Here is a 21,982-nt window from a genome sequence, read left to right on the forward strand (position 1 = left end):
AGGGAGCGATTGAATATGTCCGTAAACACACCAGTCAGCTGGTCTGCGCATGCTCTGAGAACGTGGCTAGAGATGCCGTCTGGGACAGCAGCCTTGCGAGGGTTAACAAGTTTAAATGTTTTACTCATGTCGGCCACAGAGAAGGAGGGAGGGCGCAGTTCTTGTTAGTGGGCCGCAATGGTGGCACTTTATTATCCTCAATTTAGTTAGTCTGGAAGCGTGACGTCGTTGTTGGTGACGTGGCTTGTTTTCTGTTTGTAGTCCGTGATTTCCTGTAGACCCTGCCACTCCACTTTGTCCCTGTACAGGCATTTTCGCTTGTTTGATTGCCTTGCCTTGTTTGGTTGCCTTCAGACATATTCCCAGACCTCTTTCCATGGTTAAATGCGGTGGTTCGCGCTTTCAGTTTTGCGCGAATGCCACCATCCATCCACGGTTTCTGGTTAGGGTTGGTTTTAATAGTCACAGTGGGTACGACTTCTCCAGTGCACTTCCTTATAAATTCACTCACCGAAGTCAGTGTATAGGTCAATGTTATACTTTGAGGCTGACCGGAACATATCCCAATCCGCGTGATAAAAACAATCTCAAAGCTTAGATTTCGATTGGTCAAACCAGCGTTGAATGGTTCTAGTCACTGGTACGTCAAGTTGGGTAGGAGGGGACGGCAGAAAGAGACAGAAGAAAGGAGGCTATTTTCACAAGACTAAGGGTGGGACACAGCCGGATGAATAAGACTTTAAATGTGATTGGAAAGCATCCAACAGGAAAATGTGGTTATTGCCAGGAAATAGAGACAGTAGAGCATGTACTGATACAGTGTGGGCAGTATGAGAGGGAAAGAGAGAGGCTGAGATCCTGTATGAGGGAGAGGGGGATACAGGAAATTAGTTTAAAGGGCATGCTGAGTAAAACGTCATTAGATACAGTCTCAAATATATTTTTTAAGAGAAACCACTGGCAGGATCCAGGCTGCATCACCAGCCGTGATTGGGTGGCGCACAATTGGCATAGCGTCGCCCGGGTTTGGCCATCATTGTAAACAAGAATTTGTTCTTAACTGACTTGCCTAGTTAAATAAAGGTTAAATAAAAAATAGGTAGGATTTCGTTTCTTCATGTCTCTGGCCCACACTCCAGTACAGTATGTGGCGGTAATGCACCATAACATTGGATGGCAACCGCAGATAAACACCACCGAAGAAGAAGAATGGCCGCCACCATGAGCAAGTCTAATTGGTTTCGGTTGAACAGTTTTCAGATATTTGATTTAATGTTTAATCAGCGAAACAATCATAAATTAACATGTCTGTTTACTATTGTCCTTATTTTAACGTGTCAGTGTCTGGCAGACGATGGCTACGAAATGGATGACTTTTTAAAAAGGGAGCACTCGCTTACCAAACCATACCAAGGTAATGTTGGGCTGTCTTGCCGGTGTTGTGTCGAACATCTCTCCCCCTTCGCGTTCTTCATTGCTGCGACCTGTTTTGGTTTCAGAATGATTGTATCTTTTGATTTCCAGACAGCGTATACAAATATTGACATTTGTCTTCTACAAAACCAGTAATGAGTTAATCAGAAAGTACTTACTGTATAGCTAGCATTCGCTATTGTCTCTAATGTTGCGATATGGATATTGGCAGTATAGTGTTAACCCACCTAGCTAACAAGTACCACCTAGATTATTGATAGTAAAATAATACGGTGTAGTTATGTAAATGTGTAGAGAATTGTGTTATCCAAGGTGGATCACCACAACCATTTACTAATGACATTATGGGTAGCAAACTAGGTATTTTACAAATGTAGCTTCTGCATTGATCCCTCTAAAAAGGACAAAGTTCGGTTGAAGTGCAACATTTACCTGGAGCTAACTTTGCAGATAGCACTACACGGTGATTTAAAAAGTCACTCAGTCGATCAAAAACATTTTTGCTAAAAGTATTATTATATTCCTATTTAATTTACAATCTGTAGAAACATTTAGAATAGAAAGTTTCAGAACTTTTGTGAAACATCACAGCAGTGTTGAAAAATATATGGCAAATATAAATAAATTGATTGTTGGGGGATAGATGGGAAGGTTTGAGTGGCTCTGAAGGGTGAGATTTAAAACAAGATGACAAATGTAAAATATGCTGTGTCTGAGAAATTTATATTTGGAATTTTTGTGAAACAGCACAGTTAAAAATATATGTCAATGTAGAAATCAAGCTGGATGGGAGGGGTTGATGGTAGCTGAAGGGTGTGATTAAAAACAAACGAACATTAACTGTTGTAAAGTGCATTGGGTCCGTAAAATGTAAATAGTATGTATAAGCTTGAAGTAGGAACCTAAGTGTTGTTGACCATTAGTTTACTCCAATTAAGAGGGGTGGGTAGGGTTAAGGGAAAATAATAAAGACAAATATATTGGAAAAAAATATATGCCATAAATTACAAGAATGTGCAAAGCTGTCATCAAGGTAAAGGGTGGCTTCTGTAGCTCAGTTGGTAGAGCATGGCGCTTGTAACGCCAGGGTAGTGGGTTCGATCCCCGGGACCACCCATACGTAGAATGTATGCACACATGACTGTAAGTCGCTTTGGATAAAAGCGTCTGCTAAATGGCATATATTATTATTATTATTATTATTATTATATTACTTTGAATAATCTCAAATATAAAATATATATTGATTTAACACTTTTTTATGTTACTGCAATATTCCATGTTTATGTTATAGTTTTGATGTATTCACTATTATTCCACAATGTATAAAATAGTAAAAATAAAGAAAAACTCTTGAATGAGTAGGTGTGTCCAAACTTTTGACTGGTACTGTATATATAAAGGACAAAGATCGTGATTTGTTCTCAAAGGTGAGCTACAATATTCTCACATTGCTGTGATACAATGGTGAGACCACTGGACAAAGATGCCTATATCAAGTTATGCATAGGAATTGATTGTGTTTGTTCGGGTAGGGGTGGGCTCCTCCAGTTCCTCCCATTGGGACCTGATGGGCAACGCCATAATCACCACTGAGCATGTGCGACTGACCCCTGACTTGCAGAGCAGACAAGGAGCAGTTTGGAGCCGCATTGTGAGTTAAGCTCTCTCCATCCCCAAGTAGATACCAGCACCCACCAGCACACTACTGCTTATCCTTGAACAACCCAAGACTCCTACATCGCTGTATTGTTAAGAACTCTAACATCATAGTTTGTAGTCTGTGCAACCTATAGGCTTAGACACGCCACAAATTACGGCAATCACTTCCCCTCATTTGTAGTAACATGAGCATAAATTAGGCCTATTCTTTCTGACTACATGTACTACTCTATATAGGACATAGCATTTGAACATATTATGACAGAGAGCACTCCGGTAACATGCCGTGCCACAACCTGCCTTTCCTCATTCACTGTACTGTCTATGTCTGCCTGTATGGTCTCCTACCACAGCCCTGTTACCTGAGGGACTGGGAGCTGCAGGTGCACTTTAAGATCCATGGCCAGGGGAAGAAGAACCTGAATGGAGATGGAATGGCTCTGTGGTACACCAAAGAACGCATGCAGACAGGTACTGCGCTTGCACTGTCTAACACACAAACCAGGGTTTCCCAAAGGGCACCCTGTCCCCTATATAGTGCTCTACTGTTCAAAAGTAGTGCCCCATATAGGTAATATAGGGTGCCATTTTGGATGCACACCAAGGTTAAAAGATTCAAGTCTCTAGTGTTGTTAATATTACAACGCTGTCAGAATTGCCTCCCTAAAGTGTTGACTGCTGGGGTTTAACAATTGCAGGTCCTGTGTTTGGAAACATGAACCTCTTCACTGGCCTTGGAGTATTTTTGGACACCTACCCCAATGAAAATAATAACCATGAGGTACTCCAATCCCACCCTCTGCCCAATCCCCCTACTCAGATCAAATAGCCTACACTCACTCACTCAGGTGGACAGCCCAACACGTATTTATTATGGGGATCTGTCTATTCCCAAACACTGATTGTGTGTAATTGGTTTGGGTGTACAGTGTTGTGTTTATGCTACGACCTGTGTTTCCTTGCTTCCCTCTTGGACACACAGAAGAAGTACAGCCCTTCAACTCAGGTAGCTACAGTAAACTATCAGCCAAGCCCAGTCATTTTCCCCTGAATTGAATTGCATGTTTTGTTTATAACCTTATCACACCACAACCTGTCCCATCCATGTCGGCCATCCCACATCATTTACGTGTCTCTGACTTGTTTGATGGGTGACATGTTTCAACTCTCATCCATTTTGTGCAATATGTGGTACATCGAAAGACGAGTGTGAAGTTGTTCTTGTTTCCCTGAGAATATAACTCTGGCAGAACTTCATGCATTTAGTCAATGGTTGTGTCTGAAATGGCACCCCATTCCCTATATAGTGCACTACTTTTGACCAGAGCCCTATTAGGGGATAGGGTGCCTTTTTAGATGTAACACGTGTGTCTCAGGTCACTGAATGACAAACATCTGGCATATCACAACTACTTCTGTTTGTCTCTGCAGAGGGTGTTTCCATACGTGTCAGGTATGGTGGGAAACGGGACTCTGGCATATGAGCACGATCGTGATGGCCAGTCTACGGAGCTTGGCGGGTGCACGGCCCTAGTGCGCAACATTCCCCATGACACCTTCCTCCTCATCAGATACACCAAAAACAGACTGACTGTGAGAAAAACACACAGCACCACATTTAATAAAGTAAAAGGTGGCTGTTAGCATTTAGTAACATATTGACCTATGTTTGACCTCATGTCCTACAGATACAGATTGATGTTGATGGCAAACAGCAGTGGCGGGACTGTCTGGACCTACCAGGGGTGCGGCTGCCTCAGGGCTACTTCTTTGGAGCCTCCTCTGTTACTGGAGACCTGTCAGGTACTGATCTGGTCCACTGTCTGAACATCTTTTTAGTTGTTCTATTTTTTATTTAACCTTTATTTAACTAGGCAAGTCAGTTAAGAACAAATTCTTATTTACAATGATGGCCTACACTGGCCAAACCCGGACAATGCTGAGCCAATTGTGTGCCGCCCTATGGGACTCCCAATCACGGCCGGTTGTGATACAGCCTGGATTTGAACCAGTGTGTCTGTATTGATGTTTCAAGCACTGAGGTGCAGTGCCTTAGACCGCTGCGGCACTCGGGAGTCTAAAATCTCAGAACAGCACTGTCTCTGTTACTGGAGACCTGTCAGGGACTGGTCTGGTCTTCTGTCTGAACATCTCAGAACAATACTTACTGTCTTTGTGTTTCCCTATCTGCATTATTCTCAAATATTTTTAGAATCTGATAAGTTCATACTAATCAGATCTATGTCAATTCTGAATGGAGAATGGGGGAAAGCCCGTGGTGTAGCGGTAATGCTGAAGTCCTGGGTTCGATCCCCACCTCCACCCTTCCTAATGTGATCTCTGTTCCTGTCTCCCTCTCTTTTCCAGTTGTCTGAATAAAGTGTGAAATGTAAAAAAATGGATTAGCAAATATTCTGAATGTTGAATTGTATTCATTTCTCCCTTCCTGTCGTTTCCAAGACAACCATGATCTGATCTCTATGAAGCTGTACCAGCTGACCGTGGAGCGTCCTCAGGAGGAAGAGGAGGAGGAAGAGCTCACTGTCCCCAGTGTTGATAACTTTGAGCAATTGAATAAAGGTAAGATTATACAATGGCAAGGTTTTCACATCTTGCATGCATCATTTAATTGTTTTTGCAGAAATAGTTTGTTTCAGAAAATGTGTGATAATTGTTTTTGCCTGTCTATTTAAATTAATGCATTTGATTTTAATGTCTTAATTTCATGATTGTGTTTGTCTTTCATTACAGTGGAGGTGCAAGAGGAGGGGATGAGTGGAGTCCAGCTCTTCTTCACCATAGTCTTCTCCATCATCGGTATCTTCGTACTGGGGGTGGTGGCGGTGGTCATGTACGGGCGCTGGAAGGAAAACAGCCGCAAACGTTTCTACTGAGAGGAGAGGGGGATAGTCTGTCAGCATCCCAAATGGCTCCCTATATAGTGCACTACTTTTGACCAGGGCGCATAGAGCTCTAGTCAAAAGTAGTGCACTCCATAAGGAATAGGGTGGCATTTGGGATGCTGTCTGAGAGAGGGGGATAATCTGTGAAGGAGCGCAAGAGCCTGTGAAGGATCAAATAGATTTTTAAACAACATACAACCAACATGCTGTCTGCCATACATAGCTTTATTCAATAATACCTCAACTGAGAGAAATGAACCTATCTCAGCCAAAATAAATCAAATGTGACCCTTTTCATTTTTAATACTGTGAGATTCGTCTTTGTTGCCCTTTATTTCACCTCCGTGTTGAACACATGCCGAAGCTAGCTATCGTAGGAAAGGAGACCATGACCTGTGAATCGCTGACACTGTCATCAGCACACTGCACTCACCTATGTGTGATGTGCATGATGGCTGTGAGAATAGTGCTCTGTGGTTGGTATTGCACTATAGCCTTGCTGTCATGTTCTGCCGTTGAGACACAGAATTGTTTGCACTGACATGAAACGCCCACAAGATGTACAGTGCCTTGCGAAAGTATTCGGCCCCCTTGAACTTTGCGACCTTTTGCCACATTTCAGGTTTCAAACATAAAGATATAAAACTGTATTTTTTTGTGAAGAATCAACAACAAGTGGGACACAATCATGAAGTGGAATGACATGTATTGGATATTTCAAACTTTTTTAACAAATCAAAAACTGAAAAAGTTAATACTTTGTAGCGCCACCTTTTGCTGCGATTACAGCTGTAAGTCGCTTGGGGTATGTCTCTATCAGTTTTGCACATCGAGAGACTGAATTTTTTTCCCATTCCTCCTTGCAAAACAGCTCGAGCTCAGTGAGGTTGGATGGAGAGCATTTGTGAACAGCAGTTTTCAGTTCTTTCCACAGATTCTCGATTGGATTCAGGTCTGGACTTTGACTTGGCCATTCTAACACCTGGATATGTTTATTTTTGAACCATTCCATTGTAGATTTTGCTTTATGTTTTGGATCATTGTCTTGTTGGAAGACAAATCTCCGTCCCAGTCTCAGGTCTTTTGCAGACTCCATCAGGTTTTCTTCCAGAATGGTCCTGTATTTGGCTCCATCCATTTTCCCATCAATTTTAACCATCTTCCCTGTCCCTGCTGAAGAAAAGCAGGCCCAAACCATGATGCTGCCACCACCATGTTTGACAGTGGGGATGGTGTGTTCAGGGTGATGCGCTGTGTTGCTTTTACGCCAAACATAACGTTTTGCATTGTTGCCAAAAAGTTCAATTTTGGTTTCATCTGACCAGAGAGCCTTCTTCCACATGTTTGGTGTGTCTCCCAGGTGGCTTGTGGCAAACTTTAAACACTTTATGGATATCTTTAAGAAATGGCTTTCTTCTTGCCACTCTTCCATAAAGGCCAGATTTGTGCAATATACGACTAATTGTTGTCCTATGGACAGAGTCTCCCACCTCAGCTGTAGATCTCTGCAGTTCATCCAGAGTGATCATGGGCCTCTTGGCTGCATCTCTGATCAGTCTTCTCCTTGTATGAGCTGAAAGTTTAGAGGGACGGCCAGGTCTTGGTAGATTTGCAGTGGTCTGATACTCCTTCCATTTCAATATTATTGCTTGCACAGTGCTCCTTGGGATGTTTAAAGCATGGGAAATATTTTGTATCCAAATCCGGCTTTAAACTTCTTCACAACAGTATCTCGGACCTGCCTGGTGTGTTCCTTGTTCTTCATGATGCTCTCTGCGCTTTTAATGGACCTCTGAGACTATCACAGTGCAGGTGCATTTATATGGAGACTTGATTACACACAGGTGTATTGTATTTATCATCATTAGTCATTTAGGTCAACATTGTATCATTCAGAAATCCTCACTGAACTTCTGGAGAGAGTTTGCTGCACTGAAAGTAAAGGGGCTGAATAATTTTGCACGCCCAATTTTTCAGTTTTTGATTTGTTAAAAAAGTTTGAAATGTCCAATAAATGTCGTTCCACTTCATGATTGTGTCCCACTTGTTGTTGATTCTTCACAAAAAAATTGTTTTGTATCTTTATGTTTGAAGCCTGAAATGTGGCAAAAGGTCGCAAAGTTCAAGGGGGCTGAATACTTTCGCAAGGCACTGTATTATATTGAGCTGCCACAATAATTGTGTAATGAGAGATATAATTGTTCTGAACTTAAGTGCCTAGCTAGGGCCAGTTTAAGATCAGGGCCCATATCCACAAAGCATCTCCGAGTAGGTGTGGCCTTCTAGATGGTAATGAATAAGATTATATGGACGGGGGGAGCTGATCCTAGATCAATGCAGTAACTTTTTGAATACAGGCCCATGTATCACTATGTATACACACACAACCTCTAGTTGGCAATTCTAGCCTCTAGCCCTTGACAATTCTGTATTGCTGTGCTGTAACTACCATCGATATATCATACTGTGCAGGTCATTGGATGCTACTCCCTTTTGTTTGATCAAAGTTACACACTCCGTTTCCTCTGAGACTCTCGACCCTCCTTTGTAGGTTTTAAGTTAACAAACCATTGTCTACCACATCGTGTCAAGCACACAACTATCTCAAGCACTTAATTGAAACAGATCATCTCACCTGTGGCAAATATATTTATTGTAATGAATTAAGTGTTTGTGTAACCCGATTTGAAGTCACTGTTTGTCTAGTACACCAACAACTGTCAACCTTTTATTTGACCTTTATGATTGATCAATTGTGTGTTGTTGACCTGTGAGTTTTTGTTGTTTTCTATGTTGACATGTTTTTACCCTGTAATGAAAAACTACACATTGACCATCCACATTGAGCCTCAAAAGTGAACTGAGTTACCTGAAGTGGTTGTGTAGGAATTGTGGTTCTGTTGGGTATGGCTGAACTGTAACCCCTAAATAAGTAGCCTTAGTTTGTAATCCAATTTATAAAGCTACATTACCGATCCTCTCCAGCCACTTATTTCCTGGTGCCTTACCTGGGTTCGCAGGGTGTTGGTGGCACCTTAATTGAGGAGGGCGGGCTAGTAGTAATTGCTGGAGTGTAATGGTATCAAATACATCAAACGCATGGTTTCCAGGTGTTTGATGCCATTCCATTCCAGACAATATTATGAGCTGTCCTCCTCTCAGCAGCCTCCACTGCGGTTGTATTCTATTCATTAGTGCAAACTGTAGTAAAACCACTGGCGTAGCACATTTTATCTCGGCCTCATGGCGAAATGTGTAAAATAGCATGAGATTAGCTATAATACTGCTTATTTGGACCTTGAACTGCACTATGCCACTGAGTAAAACGGTTTAGATAAACTGTTAACATTGCAAAAAGTTTTGCTATGGTTTTCACTAATGAATACGACCCAGGATATGTCATATGTGTCCCACTTGTTTCTAGGAGGTCAAAAGTCGTATGTGAGACCCTCCAGCGGTGTATTTCTGTTTGTTCATAACGAAGCCCGAATGGATGGGGCTCGATGTGCTGTTTTCACACAAAATGGTTAATTAATTAAATATTGACGTCTCTAGTTAATTATGTTTGGGGCTGTGTGATATGACAGTAATTTATTGTCATCATAAGATATCTTGAAGCAACCCACTCAATCTTTACTATTTAAATAATTATTTCAGTGGAATGAAAATGTGAAGTTTTGAAATGTACCACTAAAATATTATCTTGTTTGTGTACATGAAGAGAATGTGCACTGTAGTGCTCCTGTGTCAAATCCTTTTGAATAAATGTTTCTAATCTAAAACATTTCTAATCTTGCTCATTTGGAAACATATTTTGCCATGTATTTTTACCTCTCTTAACCCTTGTTCACATTGCAGGGCTTAATGCTCACACAGTTTTGTTTTTCAAATCTGTTTTGGAATACTGACAGTCCAAACAGCAAGTTACAAATGACCAAATCGGATTTGTGTGTGTTCAGACAGCAGTAATTTGCTGACATGGCTTCAATAGTTGTCATAGTAATGAGGAGTGTGTGCGCAGTGTTGTAGGCCGATTTGGTGGTGGTGCTTCCTAACACTCAGAAGTTATGTAGCAAGCTAAGGTGACAACAATGTCTGCAATGGACCTTTCACAGTTGATTTGAATGTTCAATATCATAGTGTACAAACACTTTTAAAACCTCAAAGGATAAGATGATCCAACTTTCAAAACAAGTCATTTTTGTCTAGCCACAGAGTCAACTAGCTAGCTAGGCGGTTGTTTTGTTTTCTAGCACATTCACTAATTTGTTTGTAAACAATTAACAAGCTAGTTAGCTACCACATGTTCTTGTCAACTGTCAACAGAGTAGTTAGCAAGCAACAAGATATGCCAAATTACAGTCTTAATACCACTTTAGGGCAAATAAATCAGATTTGACCGTTCAGACAGGAGTTGCATGGCCAGGAATCAGAATTGTATCCGACTTCAAACCACCTATGAAGGTGGTTTGAAATGTGGCTTTAAATATCCTTTTCCATGTGCTTTCTGGCTATTAAGAATGGCAGCCGTTTTACGAGCTCCTAACCAACTTTGCTAATTTGTTCGTTTTATCACATTGTTTGTAACTTATTTTGTACATAATGTTGCTGCTACAGTCTCTTATGACCAAAAATAACTTCTGGACATCAGAACAGCGATTACTCACCTCGAACTGGACAAAGATTTTATCTTTAACGTGTCCGACGTGAAGGATATACTGCGTTCTCGGGAATGAGCCCAAATCCCCATCATTTGCGTGAAGACTTCTGAGAATTCGTAGGCGAGTGAGTAAACCTCCACTAACATCCATTCTATTGGCCAACATGCAATCGTTGGAAAACAAAATGCATAATATACAATCAAGACTATCCTACCAACGGGGCATTAAAAACGGCAATATCTTATGTTTCACCAAGTCGTGGCTGAACGACGACAGATGATATAGAAATGGCGTGATTTTCCATGCATCGGCAGGACAGAGAAGCTACTGTATGTCTGGTATGACGAGGGGTGGGTGTGTGTGTCAATTTGTCAATAACAGCTGGTGTGCGATGTCTAATATTAAAGAAGTCTTGAGATATTGCTTGCCTGAGGTAGAGTACCTTATGATAAGCTGTAGACCACACTATCGAACAAGAGATATTATTCGTAGCCGTCTATTTACCACCACAAACCGATGCTGGCATGAAGACCCCACTGAACCAGCTGTATAAGGCCATAAGCAAACAAGAACATGCTCACCTAGAAGCGGCGCTCCAAGTGGCCCTGAAAGACGGCCCTGAAATAATTTCACAGGACTCTATGTAAACTGGAAACCATATATCCCGAGGCTGCATTTGTTGTATCTGGAGATTTTAACAAAGCTAATTTGAGAACACGGCTACCTAAATTCTACCAGCACATTGATTGATGTACCTGCTCGAGCAAAACACTGGACCACTGCTTCTCTAATTTCCACGATGCATACAAGGCCTCCCCCACCCTCCCTATCGCCCGGGCTTATCTCTATCCAACGCTGGTTGACCAATCGGATTCTATGCTTCAAGATTTCTTCGATCACGTGGACTGGGATATGTTCCAGGTAGCCTCAGACAATAACATCGACATATATGCTGACTCGGTGAGTGAGTTTATTAGGAAGTGCATAGGAGATGTTGTACCCTCTGTGACTATTAAGACCTTCCCTAACCAGAAACCATGGATTGATGGCAGCAGTCATGCAAAACTGAAAGCGCGAACCACCGCATTTAATCATGGCAAAGCGACTGGAAACATGACTGAATACAAACAGTGTAGTTATTCCCTCCGCAAGGCTATCAAACAAGCAAAGTGTCAATATAGAGACAACGTAGAGTCGCAATTCAATGGATCAAATACGAGACGTATGTGGCACGGTCTACTGACAATCACGGATTACAAAAAGAAAACCAGCCCCGTCACGGACATCGACGTCTTGCTCCCAGACAAATTAAACAACTTCTTTGCGTGCTTTGGGGACAATACAGTGCCACCGACATGGCCCGTTACCAAAGACTGTGGGCTCTCCTTCTCCGTGGCCGATATGAGCAAAACATTTAAACTTGTTAACCCTCTCAAGACTGCCGGCCCAGATGGCATCCCTAGCCGCGTCTTCAGAGCATGCGCAGACCAGCTGGCTGGAGTGTTTATGGATATATTCAATCAATCCCTGTCCCAGTCTGCTGTCCCCACATTCAAGATGACCACCATTGGTCCTGTTCCCAAGAAAGCTGCGGTAACTGTACTATATGACTATCTCCACCCCGCTGATCCTTAACACTGGGGCCCCACAAGGGTGCTTTCTCAGCCCTCTCCTGTTCTCCCTGTTCACCCATGACTGCATGGCTGGCCATGCACGCCTCCAACTCAATCATCAAGTTTGCAGGCGACACTACAGTGGTGGGCTTGATTACCAACAACAACGAGACAGCCTACAGAGAGGAGGTGAGGGCCCTCAGAGTGTGGTGTCAGGAAAATAACCTCTCAACATCAACAAAACAAAGGAGATGGTTGTGGACTTCAGGAAACAGCAGAGGGAGCACCCCCCCCATTTGGCTTGTTACCGAAAACTCTCACAAAATTTTAAAGATGCGCAATCGAGAGCATCTTGTTGGGTTGTATCACCGCCTGGTACGGCAACTGCACCGCCCTCAACCGCAAGGCTCTCCAGAGGGTAGTGTGGTCTGCACAACGCATCACCGTGGGCAAACTACCTGCCCTCCAGGACACCTACAGCCCCTGATGTCACAGGAAGTCAAAAAGATCATCAAGGACAACAACCACCCGAGCCACTGCCTGTTCACCCAGCTATCATTCAGAAGGCGAGGTAAGTACAGCTGCATCAAAGCTGGGACCGTGAGACTGAAAAACAGCTTATATCTCAAGGCCATCAGACTGTTAAACAGACATCACTAACATAGAGAGGCTGCTGCCAACATACAGACTCAAATCACTGGCCACTTTAATAAATTGATTTAATAAAGGTATCACTAGTCACTTTAAATAAAGCCACTTTAATAATGGTTACTTATCCTATATTACTCATCTCATATGTATATACTGTAGTTTAAACCACCTTGCCTATGCCGAATGGCCATATCTCATCCATATATTGATATGTACATATTCTTATTCCATCCCCTTACATTGTGTGTATAAGGTAGTCGTTGTGAATTTGCTAGATTACTTGGTATATATTACTGCACTGTCGGAACTAGAAGCACAAGCATTTCGCTACACTCACATTAACATCTACTAACCATGCGTATTTGACCAATACGATTTGATTTGGTCCTCCCACTGCGAATCGGGAAACCATGCCGGTTAAATTAGGCGACAGATGATGAAGTTCACAAGGTGGTGAAAGTGCATGGTATGAGCTTGATGCTCCTTTCCAATAAATGTCAAGGGTCTTATTCTGGTGACATGGTGATCCCAATGCTTGACTTCTGTTTTGACAAATACATTTAAAACATTCTCGCTCTTTTCTATAATCTCATCATGTAGACTAGCCTTCCCGCACTGTCTCCGTGTCACACCCTGACCATAGTTTGCTTTGTATGTTTCTATGTTTTGGTTGGTCAGGGTGTGAGCTGAGTGGGCATTCTATGTTACATGTCTAGTTTGTCTAGTTCTATGTTTGGCCTGATATGGTTCTCAATCAGAGGCAGGTGTTAGTCATTGTCTCTGATTGGGAACCATATTTAGGTAGCCTGTTTGGTGTTGGGTTTTGTGGGTGATTGTCCTTGTTACTGTCTCTGTGTTACTTTGCACCAGTATTAGGCTGTTTCGGTTTTCGTGTTACGTTTATTGTTTTTGATTCGTGTTTACTTTGTTTCATTAAACATGGATAGCAATAGCCACGCCACATTTTGGTCTGACTCTCCTTCACATACAGAAAACCGTGACACTCCGAGCTGTTGGCTAGAGCCGATGTACCAGAGTAGGCACATTTGCTATTTAACGCAAGAGTTTTTGTAACAAAACTATCCGTAGAGTTGAAAAGGGGAAACACAGTGAACATTCGATTTTTATTCAGAACGTGAAAATTTAAGCAATTTTTTTTTGTGCACTAGTCATCACGCACTGATTTTTTAAATCTGTGACAAGTCAGTTTGGTGGAAAATACAACTGGAGGGAAAATGCGCATATTTTCTTTATGTGGATTTTAGAATATTTTCATGAAAATCTGTCGCAACTGGATGGAAATCTAGCTATTGAAGAGGTTTGAATGGAATGCTAGTGTACTTCCTGAATTGACTGGAATTTAAATGGAATTGTCCCCAAGCCTGATAGATAAACATTGGACTGTTTACATTGGTAATTACTCAATACTGTAAAGTAATTACCTGTTTAGCCAAGGCCAGGTGTTTTTTTACAGTAGATTTTACTTAGATATTATAATTTATATTATTTTTATTAGATTTTTGTTTTGTTTCAGACACAGCTGAAACAACAGTAGTACAGTCGTGGCCAAAAGTTTTGAGAATGACAAAAATATAAATTTTCACAAAGGCTGCTGCCTCAGTTTGTATGATGGTAATTTGCATTTACTCCAGAATGTTATGAAGAGTGGTCAGATGAATTGCAATTAATTGCAAAGTCCCTCTTTGCCATGCAAATAAACGGAATCCCCAAAAAACTTTTCCACTGCATTTCAGCCCTGCCACAAGGACCAGCTGACATCATGTCAGTGATTCTCTCATTAACACAGGTGTGAGTGTTGATAAGGACAAGGCTGGAGATTTACAGGCAAGGATATTGCTGCCAGTAAGATTGCACCTAAATCAACCATTTATCAGATCATCAAGAACTTCAAGGAGAGCGGTTCAATTGTTGTGAAAAAGGCTTCTGGGCGCCCGAGAACAGTGAGGCAAAGACTTTTGGAGGATGGCCTGGTGTCAAGAAGGGCACCAAAGAAGCCACTTCTCTCCAGGAAAAACATCAGGGACAGACTGATATTCTGCAAAAGGTACAGGGATTGGACTGCTGAGGACTGGGGTAAAGTCATTTTCTCTGATGAATCCCCTTTCCGATTGTTTGGGGAATCCGGAAAAAAGCTTGTCCGGAGAAGACAAGGTGAGCTCTACCATCAGTCCTGTGTCATGCCAACATTAAAGCATCTTGAGACCATTCATGTGTGGGGTTGCTTCTCAGCCAAGGGAGTGGGCTCACTCACAATTTTGCCTAAGAACACAGCCATGAATAAAGAATGGTACTGACACATCCTCCAAGAGCAACTTCTCTCAGCCATCCAGGAACAGTTTGGTGATGAACAATGCCTTTTCCAGCATAATGGAGCACCTTGCCATAAGGCAAAAGTGATAACTGAGTGGCTCGGGGAACAAAACATCGATATTTTGGGTCCATGGCCAGGAAACTCCCCAGACCTTAATCCCATTGAGGATTTGTGGTCAATCCTCAAGAGGCGGGTGGACAAACAAAAACCAACAAATTCTGACAAACCAAGCATAGATTATTCAAGAATGGGCTGCCATCAGTCAGGATGTGGCCCAGAAGTTAATTGACAGCATGCCAGGGTGGATTACAGAGGTCTTGAAATTAACACTGCAAATATTGACTCTCTTCATGTAATTGTCAATAAATGCCTTTGACACTTATGAAATGTTTGTAACTATACTTCAATATTCCATAGTAACATCTGACAAAAATATTTAAAGACACTGAAGCAGCAAACTTTGTGGAAATTAATATTTTGGTCATTCTCAAAACTTTTGGCCACGACTGTACAATAAATAATAATGAGGACAATTGACCTTTTTCATTATAGATTGTTGATGAGATGTTTGAAAGTTTTATAACTTAAAATCACCATAACCATTTAAGTTTCAGTGAAATACAAAAGATCTGATTATATAAAGTAAATCTAGACTTAAAAAGCAAACTGCAACAGGCTCTGACAATTAGTGGCATATAGTCAGTCATGGCTCTGTAATGGTAAATCATGCAATAAATTGGATTCAGTTTAAATTGTGTATGAAATAAAAAATATGCTTGGGTCAGGCACCATGCTGGGTTGCCATACAGAACAGTGCTGTCTTGTCAACACTTCAACCATTATACCTAAGGAGTAGTCATTGTAACTTGAAGCAGCTACTTTCCTACTGTAAAGATGGATTAGACATTATTTATCATCTCTAAAATGTGAAATGATTGGTGACATCATACATCTATAATATCAAATGCATCCTGTAGAGGGAATAAAAGCGTAAACACCACTTTCTATTCAGATACTTTGTTAATACTAAGTCATCAAAAATATTTTTATTCCTGTAATTATTTTTTTTCTCTCAAATGTCTACATTTTAATATTAACAGTTTGAGAGTTCTACAATATCATCTATTCCCCTTTTTGACCCTGATGTAAACCTTATGTTCCAGTTGTGTGGTGCCTTCATCATGGGTTTTGGAGATTTCCAGGTGATGTAATCTAGATTTTTCTCTCTCATCACATTCCTCTGCCCTATCAACCCTACCAACACCCTGGTAGTCACGGGAACCATCGTGACCTGTGTGTTACCTGGGAATCATGAATCATCACCCATGAAGGAAAACCATTGTATGCTCATCACTGTGAGTTTGCACAGATATTCTTTACTCGTTATTTTATTAGGTAATTTGTCAAGGACTTTGCAGAAAAGGTACGCGTTCCAAATGCCACTCTATAAGACCCTGGTCAAAGAAGTGCTCTATAAAGGTGCCTGTGGTCTGTGAGTGATTTGTGATCTGTTGTAATTGCAGTTTTGCATCCGGTTGTTTAGCTTGATGCTGGTGGAGCTGGCCATTGTGTTTGAGAGGGAGACAAGAGACATCTCAAAGCTTCTCTGCTGTTCTTATGACCTGATTTGAACATGGTAATGGTGGTAGTATTTGTCATATAATCATGTGACCTGTTTGCCACACAGATTGACACTTTCTTTTTAGAAAGACCTGATGGGTAACCTGGACATAGAAGAAATCAAATCACATTTTATTTGTCACATGCACCGAATACAAAAGGTGTAGGAGACCTATAGTGAAATGCTTACTTACACAAAAATAAGTATTAATAACACAATAAAAAAAACAATAACGAGGCAATATACAGGGGGTACCGGTACCAAGTCAATGTGTAGGGGTACAGGTTAGTTGACATAATTGAGGTAATATGTCCCTTCTAAGAGTATTCAGACCCTTTGACTTTTTATCATTTTGTTAGGTTACAGCCTTATTGTAAATTTGAATAAAACATTTTTTCCCCCATAATGACAAAGCATTTTTGCTAATGTATTAAAAATTAAAAACTGAAATAGTACATTTACATAAGTATTCAGACCCTTTACTCAGTACTTTGTTGAAGCACCCTTGGCAGCAATGACAGCGTCGAGTCTTCTTGGGTATAACAATACAAGCTTGGCACACCTGTATTTGGGTAGTTTCCCCCATTCTTCTCTGCAGATCCACTCAAGCTCTGTTAGGTTGGATGGGGAGCAATGCTGCACAGCTATTTTCAGGTCTCTCCAGAGATGTTTGATCGGGTTCAAGTCCGGACTCTGGCTGGGCCACCGAAGAATATCCAGAGACTTGTCCCGAAGCCACACCTGCGTTGTCGTTGCTGTGTGCTTAGGGTCGTTGTCCTGTTGGAAGGTGAACCTTCACCCCAGTCTGAGGTCCTGAGTGCTCTGGAGCAGGTTTTCATCAAGGATCTCTATGTACTTTGCTTTGTTCATCTTTCCCTTGATCCTGACTAGTCTCCCAGTTCCTGCCGCTGCAAAACATCCCCACAGCATGTTGCTGCCACCACCATGCTTCACCGTCGGGTTGGTGCCACATTTCCTCTAGAAGTGACACTTGGAATTCAGGCCAAAGAGTTCAATCTTGGTTTCATCAGACCAGAGAATCTTGTTTCTCACGGTCTGCGAGTCTTTAGGTGCATTTTGGCAAACTCCAAGCGGGCTGTCATCTGTCTTTTACTGAGGAGTGGCTTCCATATGGCCACTCTACCATAAAGTCAAATCAAATCAAATGTATTTATAAAGCCCTTCTTACATCAGCTGATATCTCAAGAGTATCTCTACCTCTCCTGCTGTCTCTATAGAGTTGAAAACAGCAGGTCTGGGACAAGTAGCACGTCCGGTGAACAGGTCAGGGTTCCATAGCCACAGGCAGAACAGTTGAAACTGGAGCAGCAGGTGGAGTGCTGCAGAGTTGGTCCTTCTGGAAGGTTCTCCCATCTCCACAGAGGACCTCTAGAGCTCTGTCAGAGTGACCATCAGGTTCTTGGTCACCTCCCTGACCAAGGCCATTCTCCCCTGATTGCTCAGTTTGGCCAGACAGACAGCTCTAGGAAGAGTCTTGGTGGTTCCAAACTTCTTTAATTTAAGAATTATGGAGGCCACTGTGTTATCGGGGACCTTCAATGCTGCAGAAAGGTTTTGGTACCCTTCCCCAGATCTGTGCCTCGACACAATCCTGTCTCGGAGCTCTACGGACAATTCTTTTGACCTCATGGCATGCACTGTCAACTGTGGCACCTTATATAGACAGGTGTGTGCCTTTCCAAATCATGTACAATCAATTGAATTTACCACAGGTGGACTCCAATCAAGTTGTAGAAACATCTCAAGGATGATCAATGTAAACAGGATGCACTGGAGCTCAATTTTGAGTCTCATAGCAAAGGGTTTGAATACTTAAGTAAATAAGGTATTTCTGTTTTTAGTTTTTAATAAATCAGCAAAAAAAACTAAAACCCTGTTTTCACTTTGTCATTATGAAGTATTGTGTGTAGATTGCTGGGGATTTTTTTATTTATTTAATACATTTTAGAATAAGGCTGTAACATCACAAAATGTAGAAAAAGTCAAGGTGTCTGAATTCTTTCCAAAGGCACTGTTCATGTAGGTATGGGTAAAGTGACTATGCATAGTGTGTCAGACCAGGGAGTTGGGTCAAAACGTTTACACAGATCAGACACAGACAGAGTAGGTTTAGCTTAGTTTCAAAGGGGTTTATAAAAATTATAGTTCAAAAAGAAAATAATAGGTCTCCCCCATGAGACCCTCTCTGGGATACCGTCTTCTTGGCTGTCTTCTTGGCTGTATCCTGTGGGGATCAAAAACTGAACTCACTCCTGTTACTTCTGCAACCGTCCCCAACTATACGGGAGTCCTTTCTTCCCACACTCTCTCCCCTGTTTGCTGCCCTTCTGGCAGCTTTATGGGACTTGCACAACTGGTAAGCAATCAGCCCTTGATTACTCACAACTCCCAATCAGCCCCAATTAGTTCTGGCCGGAGAGCCCGTTGAGACCTGGCACGTCCAGCAGATGGAGCCATCGCCTCATGATGTATACTCAGCCTGTCACCAGGCCTCGACAAGTCTCCTCCTGGTGGCTGAACTGCTGTAGGCCACCCCTCCCCCTTAGCTCTGTCGGAGAGGGGACTGTCTTCAGTGCTACGCATGTCTCCCTTCTCGAAAGGGCATCACCGTTTCCATGCATCGCCCATGACCTGTGCACACCAGAAAAAGAGGAGTGTTGAAGGGACAAGAACAATCTGGTGACCCAATCGTTTGTGTCCTTTCCCCTGGCCATCCAGACCAGGGGAGCATGGTCTGTGACCAGGGTGAAGTGGGTACCTAACAGGTAATACTTGAGAGTGTCTAGCGCCCACTTCATCGCTAAACACTCTTTCTCAACAATAGAGTACTTTTTTCCTCTAGGTATCAGCTTTCGGCTGATGTACATGATGGGGTGCTCCTACCCATCGTGTATCTGGGACAGAACGGCCCATAGTCCCGTATCACATGCATCCGTCTGGACCACCATCGGCATCTGGAAATCGGGTGTTACAAGAATCGGATGTGAGCACAGCGCTACCTTCAGACGGCTGAACGGCGCTCCTGTCTCGCCTGTCCAATTCACCGTTTTCGGGAGGTGGGCCCTGGTTAGATCGGTGAGGGGGAAGCTATAGTTGCAAAGTTGGGGATAAACCGGCTATAGTATCCTGCCAGTCCCAGGAAGGCATTGACCTGTGTCTTGGTGCGTGGAACGGGCCAGTCACGTACAGCGTGAACCTTCCTTCTCCTGGGGCTTGACGTTCACCCGTCCGATCACATACCCCAGGTACTCCACCTCCTCAAACACTCATTTGCATTTCTTGGGGTTTGTGGTCAATACGGCTTGTCTGAGCACGTCCAGCACCGCCTGGAGGCATGTCAGGTGCTCTTCCCAACCTTGGCTGTGGATGATGATATCATCCAGATAGGCTGCTGTGTACTGCTGGTGGGGTCGAAGCACTCTGTTCATCAGTCGCTGGAATGTGGTTCGGGCTCTGTGGAGACCAAACGGGAGCACCTGGTACTGATACAAACCGCCTAGTGTCAAGAACGCTGTCTACTCCCAGGAGGAGGCTGCCTATGGTACCTGCCAATATCCTTTGGTCAGGTCAAGGGTGCTGATGTACCTGGGCCTTTCCCAATTGGTCGATGAGCTCGTCCACCCTCGGCATGGGGTTGGCGTCGAATAAGCTTATGTCGTTCACACCCCAAAAATCATTACAGAAGCAGAGGCTACCGTCTGGTATGGGGAACCAACACGATGGGGCTGCACCATGGACTCACCAATGACCCCCATCCTCAGCATAGCCTCCACTTGTTGTTTCACTGCCAGCCTTCGGGCCTCCGGAATCCGATATGGCCTCTTTCGTACCGTTTCCCCTTCTCGGAGAACACCACCGTGTTCCGATCGACGAGCTCCCTGAGCTCTTGCTTCTGGGCCAGGTCGAGGTCCTCGTTGCTCGGGACCACCACTGGTACAGTTGGCGTCCTGGGTCCCGACCATAACACGGACAAGACTGTCCTCTTGTGCCACTTCTTCAACAGGTTCACTTGGTATATCTGTTGGGGTTTCCGTCTCCCTGGTTGTCGTACGCGGTAATTGCCGTGTTGCCAGGAACTTACTTTCGTCCGTGGGGATTAAGACCAACACCCTGTCTCCCACCTACAATTCTCGGGGCTGGGCTCCCCGATTGTAGACCTGGGCTTGGGCGCGTTGGGCCTTCTCCATATGTTCCCTCACAACTAGCCATATGGCTGTCATCTGCTGCCTCATCATCTCCACGTGCTCTACCATGCTGCTTAATGCAACCGCTATGTCAGATTTCAAAAAAGCTTTACCAAAAAAGCACACCATGCAATACTTTGAGTACGGCACTCAGAGACCAAAACAACCCAAACAGATATCCACCATGTTGTGTAGTCAACAGAATCAGAAATAGCATTATAAAGATTCACTTACCTTTGATGATCTTCATCATAATGCACTCCCAGGAATCCCAGTTCCACAATAAATGTTTGTTTTGTTCAATAATGTCCATAATTTATGTCCAAATACCTCCTTTTTGTACGCTCGTTTAGCTCAGTAATCCAAAATCATGACACGCGATCACTAGGAGCAGACAAAAAGTCAAATAGTTCCATTACAGTCCGTAAAAAAATGTCAAACGATGTATAGAATCAATCTTTAGGATGTTTTTAACATAAATCTTCAATAATGTTCCAACTGGAGAATTCCTTTGTCTTCAGAAATGCAATGGAACTCAAGCTAACTCTCACGTGAATGCGCGTGGCCAGCTCGTGGCTCTCTGGCAGACCTCTGACTCATTCCCCTCTCATTCGCCCCCACTTCACAGTAGATACATCAAACAAGGTTCTAAAGACTGTTGACATCTAGTGGAAGCCTTGGGAAGTGCAGTTTGACCCGATAGACACTGTGCATTTGTTAGGGAATGAGTTGAAAAACTACAAACCTCAGATTTCCCACTTCCTGGTTGGATTTTGTCTCAGGTCTTTGCCTGCCACATGAGTTCTGTTATACTCACAGACATCATTCAATGTTTAAGAAACTTCAGACTGTCTTCTATCCAAATCTACTAATAATAAATCTTAATCCAAATGTACTTAT

General features: G+C 42.7%; 1 protein-coding gene across 2 annotated transcripts; it reads left to right on the top strand.

Moving 5' to 3' along the window:
- Positions 1-1,182: 1,182 nt before the first annotated feature.
- On the top strand, positions 1,183-6,303 carry LOC118358510 (VIP36-like protein). 2 transcript variants are annotated; one of them, XM_052479079.1, is made up of 9 exons: positions 1,183-1,414; positions 2,970-3,088; positions 3,450-3,567; positions 3,795-3,864; positions 4,060-4,102; positions 4,528-4,689; positions 4,785-4,899; positions 5,557-5,676; positions 5,848-6,303. In XM_052479079.1, exons 1-9 carry the CDS (start codon positions 1,210-1,212, stop codon positions 5,988-5,990), a joined length of 1,095 nt encoding a protein of 364 aa, XP_052335039.1. In that variant the 5' UTR covers positions 1,183-1,209; the 3' UTR covers positions 5,991-6,303. The 2 variants fall into 2 exon arrangements, with proteins under 2 accessions (XP_052335039.1, XP_035592316.1); XM_035736423.2 differs by lacking the exon at positions 4,060-4,102 and having other exon boundaries at positions 1,186-1,414; positions 3,795-3,877.
- Positions 6,304-21,982: the final 15,679 nt, after the last annotated feature.

Source organism: Oncorhynchus keta, chromosome 25 (genome assembly GCF_023373465.1).
Source record: "Oncorhynchus keta strain PuntledgeMale-10-30-2019 chromosome 25, Oket_V2, whole genome shotgun sequence".
NCBI classification, from domain to species: Eukaryota; Metazoa; Chordata; class Actinopteri; order Salmoniformes; family Salmonidae; genus Oncorhynchus; species Oncorhynchus keta.